At 38.1% G+C, this 5,865-nt stretch overlaps 1 protein-coding gene across 1 annotated transcript; it reads left to right on the top strand.

Moving 5' to 3' along the window:
- Positions 1–267: 267 nt before the first annotated feature.
- Positions 268–5,403, top strand: ARL14EP (ADP ribosylation factor like GTPase 14 effector protein). The gene is made up of 3 exons (XM_062620341.1): positions 268–719; positions 1,696–1,826; positions 3,839–5,403. The coding sequence occupies exons 1-3, from the start codon at positions 297–299 to the stop codon at positions 4,065–4,067; spliced, it is 783 nt and encodes a 260-aa protein (XP_062476325.1). The 5' UTR covers positions 268–296; the 3' UTR covers positions 4,068–5,403.
- The last annotated feature ends 462 nt before the right edge of the window (positions 5,404–5,865 follow it).

The raw sequence follows: 5,865 nt of genomic DNA, 5'->3' as shown, positions 1-5,865 counted from the left end.
AAGCCTCCAAAATGAATAAGGTGTTTGGTTTAATTCCAGAATTAAAGTTAGTGTATTTTTAGTCTTCTCTAGGGTAGAAAGCTATAAGTTCTTTACATGTCTTTTAAATTACTTAGACCTAGTCTGTCGAGCTTGTAGGTAAATGTTTGCAGCACAAATCTCATTGATTTTTTTAATACTTTTTTTAGGGTGATCTTCATGAAAATACTAAAGACTTCAAAGGATTCACTTTAGGCAAAATAAACAAATTAAATTGTTCTGAAAATAAACAAATTAAATTGTTCTGAAAAAGTAAAATGGATGCTTGTTCAGTCGGAGTTCAGCTTCAAACTACCAATGAATGCCATAAGACCTATTATACCCGTCACACTGGTTTCAAATCTAAGCAAGATCTATCTTCATCTGATCTACTGTTACTTCAGCTTAGGACTGGAATAACCCTTTCAGAGAACAATACAATCTGCTTCCACCATGCAAAAATTTACATTGAAAGATTTGAAGACTTGCAGAAGTCATGTTGCGATCCCTTCAATATACACAGGAAACTATCAAAGAAAAACTTGCGAGCAATTGACTTGGATGATGCAACTTTTCTAAGCGCCAAGTTTGGAAGGCAGTTTGTACCTGGTTGGAAACTTTGTCCCAAATGCATGCAGATAATAAACGGAAGCGTGGATGTTGAATCTGAAGATCGCCAAAGACGAAAACTTGATTCAGACGTATGTATATGGATCAGTTTTCCCAGTCCCTCTTAAGTTCTGCAAGCTGTTGGAACTTTGCTTCATACAAGCCTTAGCTAAAGAAATAAAGTTTCTTAATAGAAATTTGAAAGGTTAGTCTGCTAGTTGTGTAGGAGTTTACTATGCTCCAACCTTTACTTAGAGTACCTTAAAAATTCCACTTCCCTAATTATCTACTATGGTCTTTTAGATGTGAATGGTTGTGTCTACTGTGGTGGTTTACAACTTATAAGTCTGTGTATATACCAGACTGCTGCTGGTATTTTAAGCTGTTACTCAAGCCTTGCAAATAACAAGCTCATGTGCTTAAAACTGAACACTGCAAAGGTTTCTTCCAAAGGATTTGAGATAAACTTTGGGTTTAGTAACTTCAGTTTGAAAATAAAATTATCCACCATCTCAGACAGTTCATTACCAAGTGGCTCTACATTGAGGCAAAATTAAGTGTACTAGTTGTGGCATCTGAGCTGTGAAGGCCATGGTGTTTGTTCAGGAGCATTAGTGGACTGTGGGCAGTGGGAGGATAATGCTTTAAGTGCCAAGTTTGGAATACAGCTTGTACGTTGTTGAATGCAGTGTTCTAGCTGTATGCAGGCAATCAGTAGAAGTGCTGGCAACCAAATTGGCAAGAGCTCATCCATATATGCCCTGTAGCAAAGCAGAATTGCATTCCAAGAGCTGTTGCCCAGCTGTATTTTTCAGTTGCTTGTCAGTGTGACACTGATAGAGTGAAATTTGAAAGCATTGATTAAAACTGCTACTGTAAAACTGGTATTGTTGTGTTTTGAGACTGGAAGAATTTTAAGACTGAAGTTGTTTCTCCAGGGAAATCCAGTGCTTAGAATTGAGGTCAGCAATTTACCCAAATTATTACAATATCCTGGCTTGAATGAACATTTTCTTACGAATTCAGGTTTGTATTTGTAAATAAATGAAATTTTCTGTCTTTGTTCAGGGGCGTACAGCTAAGGCTTTGAAGTCTCTACAGTTTGCTAATCCAGGCCGACAGACTGAATTCACTCCTGAGACCAGCAAGAGGGAAAAAAGAAGGCTGCAAACAAAAAATGCGGCATTTAATTCAGACAGGTGAGCTGTTTCCTATACTTACACTGTCTTTTACTTCCACTTCAAAATAAAATAGCCTGTGACATTCTCCATGTAGATGTTCGCACCTTTACAGATAGCTTTTTTGGTTTTGAGGATGTTAAAGCTCACTCATTACTGAGATAATGAAAGATCAGGTATTACATACAGTCCATATTTCAGGCAATTGGAATATAAACAAGTATTTGGTAAGGTGTGACAATACTACACAGGTCATAGATGAAGTGATTAATTTATACATAAACTAAATTTCTAATAGGCTGAATTTGAATACAGTAAGATCAAGTAGACTACAATGTAAAATATTGGAGTTGTCATCTCCCATTAAAACCAGTAGTTACACTTTGGAAACAAAAAGGTGCAAGGTAGGACCATACCTTCCCCCCCCCCAAAAAAAAAAAGTGTCCAAGTTGGACAACACTAGGTAATAAATAGCAGTGTTTTAATGTACCTGATTATCATGCTTTCTACAAGGGAAAGGTATATGCAACTGAATTTTGTCTGGCATTTTCCACTAGAAAGTTTGAACCAGCTCAGTCTTGTGCTGATAGAGAGTGAGGAAAATCCCAGTTTAACTAGTCATACAATGTTTGTTAAAACTTGCAAGAAAGATCTCATTCATGCTTTTCCCCTGCTCTCCATCCAAGTTTAACCTTAAAAGACAAAAGCAGGTGCTAGATGTGCTACTCACAAACTACACATCCTTTCCCCCCTCCATTTACTTCCTCTACTCAGTTTGGATAGAAGTTGCAGCCAGGGAAATTTTGTTGAGGTGTTATGAAAACTTTTTCTATGTATGTGGTAGTCATGGTTTAAACCCTAGCCAGACAGCTTGTTCACTCACTCCCAGTGAGTGGTGCCGGGCTGAGAGCAATCGAGGGCCCCCCCCACCCCGGGGCTCTCCCCTTCCCCACTCCCGGAGGAACGGGGAGGAGGATCGAAAGGGTGCAACTCCCATGAGTTGAGACAAGAACAGTCCAGCAACCAATGTACGACACAAATCACCACCGCTACCACCAATGACAGCAATGATAAGAGAAAATAACAAGGGAAGAGAATACAATACCACTGGCCAAGAAACGAGTCCCACCCAGAAGTCCGTGTCCTTCCGGGTAACTCCCAGTTACCCCCCACCCCGGGCATGACGTGCTGTGGTATGGAATACCTCCTTGGCTAGCCTGGGTCAGGCACCCTGTCTCTGCTTCCTCACGGCTTCCCCTCCTCCCTGGCAGAGCATGAGGCTCACAAAGTCCTTGGTCAGGGTAAACATCAGCAACAACCAAAAACATCGGTATCACCAACACTGTTCCCAGGCTGGAAGTCAAAACACTGCACTGCACCAGCTACCACAAAGGAGAAACATGACTGCTACTGCTGAACCCAGGGCAGGTAAAATGCTGGATCACAAGTATTGTGGCATCTCTGACATTAGAGCTGTTCATAACTCAACTAGATGTAGCCCTAAGTAGCTTAATTTGAGTTGACCTGCCTTTGAAAAGAGGGTCAGACAAGGTGACTTCCAAAGGTCTCTTCTGAACAGAGTTTTTCTGAGATTCTGGAGTTTAACAGAACTGTTAGAGAGTTGGGTAATGATAAAATATAAAAATACTTTAAAATTAGGATATGTGCATCCTAAATGATTCTACTTGAACTCCTTGAATTACAGCTGCACATTATTAAAGAAAAGTAAATTAAGGGAGCATTTCACAACGTGGAGGATAATCTGAAGTTTACGTCATATAAATAAGAATATTCGTAAGTGCCTGAATAAGTGTGCTATTGAAGAAATAAAGCCTTCCCATTCTTGAAATTATTTCCAAAGCACTATAGTGGAGATACAATAAGGACTGAGAAATGTTGTCAAATACATGAATATACATCTTTTAAATTAACAGTGTTCACATGAACACCTGAAGAAAGCAAACTTCTGTCCACAACTGCTAGCAGCTTGGCATCAAAATAGGTGGAAATAACCATTGTTTTTCATTATACAGGCAAGTTTTACCAGCCAAGAGTAAAGTCTATGACAGCCAGGGACTACTGCTTTACAGTGGGATGGACCTCTGTGATTGCCTGGATGAAGACTGCCTTGGATGCTTCTATGCTTGCCCCAAGTGTGGCTCCAACAAGTGTGGAGCTGAATGTCGCTGTGACCGCAAGTGGCTGTATGAGCAAATCGAGATAGAAGGCGGAGAAATAATTAAAAATAAGCATGCTGGTTAGAGTATATGCACATTAATTATCCCGAGTATATATTCCATGTGTTGATTAAACACAGCACATTTGTCAGTGGTTTACTGAAAGCCACTGGAATTTATCACAATCCATATGATTAATATGCTCATGTCCACATTTTTTTTCAGTATGATTATGAAGATAATTGTACTACTGTCTTTTTACACTTCATTCTACCTTGTACTCAAGTCTTGTTAGTCATCCAAGTAATCTCTCATCAAACAGTCTTTCACTGTATGTAGGTATAAGGGGCTAAATTTTCATGTGGTATATCCTGAGCCGCTCATTTGTCTGATACACTTGTTTTGTAGAATGCACCATCTTTCACATACTGCTCTTTTTTCATTCTCTAGTTCAGGATCTCATGGTTTCAAACCTGTTCTATGTGAAGCACTCTAAAATTTCTCAATTTACATTTACAGGTATTATTAAAAGTCTCTCCAGTATTAATAGTGAATGCTTCTATAGAGTATCTATGATTCTATCCCAGCTATAGCTGATAAATCCAATCCTGTTCACTTAAACGTGAAAGGCATTTAGACATTCAAATCCCATCCAAATTACAGGGATTTGAGATAAAGTTATCCCTATAATTCAAGCCTCATTGTTGAAGTGTTTAAATTAACATATTTTCAATGCCTTGACAGTTTAAAGTATTTAACTGTGGTACTGATTTGTTGGTTTCTAACACAATTGAAATAATTTTTCTGTATTTGTTATCAGTCTGTATTTAGACTGGACTAACTGGTACTTCAACAGCCCTCTCCCCTCTTTTACTTTGTACTTGTTTTTAAGGTAAAGGTTTATACGCAGCTGAAACGCATTCAAGTGTCTGTTCCCAAACTAAGAATACCCAGATTGCTACAAAAAAACACCCAAATGTTCAAATTTAAATTTTGTTTGGTTGATGCATTATCTATCTGCAGAACTGAAAATTTTACAGTATAACATGATTTATGTAGATCACTTTCTAATTGAAATCTAAGTAAGTATTATTCTCTGGAATTTTTTGTTGTGTTTTGCATAAATTCTGTATTTTTATGATAGACTTGGAAGATATGCATGTTTATTAGGTCACATTTATTCAAGAATACCATTAACTATTGATTTCTGAAGACTTAGTAAGTCTTAGTAGGTACTGCAGTGGGTAAAGCTGTATAATCTTGCTGTTTTTTTAGAGTGGATTTTTTTCTGATAAGTGTCATGAAGCTTATAGCACTAAAATCTGAAGTGATGCTTTGAGTTACACTGACATCTGCTGGTCCTCGTACAGTATAAGCATCTATTTATACTACATTTTTATTAAATCTGCTGCAAAAATAAACAGACTTTTTTTGGGGGGGTGGGGGGGGAGAGGCAGAACATTGGCTGTTCTTTCAGTGATTGTTTCTCTCATTGGCCTTAGATTCCAGCCACATTCATCACAAGAACCATCTTGAGTTTATTCAGGGAGAGCAGCATGCTTTTTATACTTTTCCAGATAGCAACCCCACAACTGAGTAATAGTCACAGCTTCCCTTACGTGGAAATGGCATTTAATACATTTTAATTTAGTAACTACAGATTGTACTTATCCTGACGCAGCAATTAATCTTGTGTGTTTGATACATGTTTGGAGCTGTTTCACCTCTGAAGCAACCTTTAGAATGAAGCCAAAACACAAATGGATACCTCCATGAAAGTGACGGGAAAAGGTGGTCCAGTCTTATAATTCCTATGTATTTACGTTTTAAATTAGACCAGCAAGCAATACCTATTGTTAATCAACTTAACAGGCTTCCAGCTG

Source organism: Pezoporus occidentalis, unplaced genomic scaffold (assembly GCF_034315485.1).
Source record: "Pezoporus occidentalis ecotype Australia unplaced genomic scaffold, CSIRO_AGI_Poc_V1 ctg22, whole genome shotgun sequence".
Taxonomy (NCBI): Eukaryota; Metazoa; Chordata; class Aves; order Psittaciformes; family Psittacidae; genus Pezoporus; species Pezoporus occidentalis.
Note: the sequence above shows the minus strand (reverse complement) of the source record. Positions and strands in the feature narration are given on the sequence as shown.

What these genes read in the sequence shown, in the direction of transcription:
- ARL14EP (XM_062620341.1), top strand. Translation starts at nt 297, where the DNA reads ATGGATGCTTGTTCAGTCGGAGTTCAGCTTCAAACTACCAATGAATGC. An exon ending in GACGAAAACTTGATTCAGAC is followed by an intron (nt 720 to 1,695) that starts GTATGTATATGG and finishes GTCTTTGTTCAG; the next exon opens with GGGCGTACAGCTAAGGCTTT. An exon ending in GCGGCATTTAATTCAGACAG is followed by an intron (nt 1,827 to 3,838) that starts GTGAGCTGTTTC and finishes TTCATTATACAG; the next exon opens with GCAAGTTTTACCAGCCAAGA.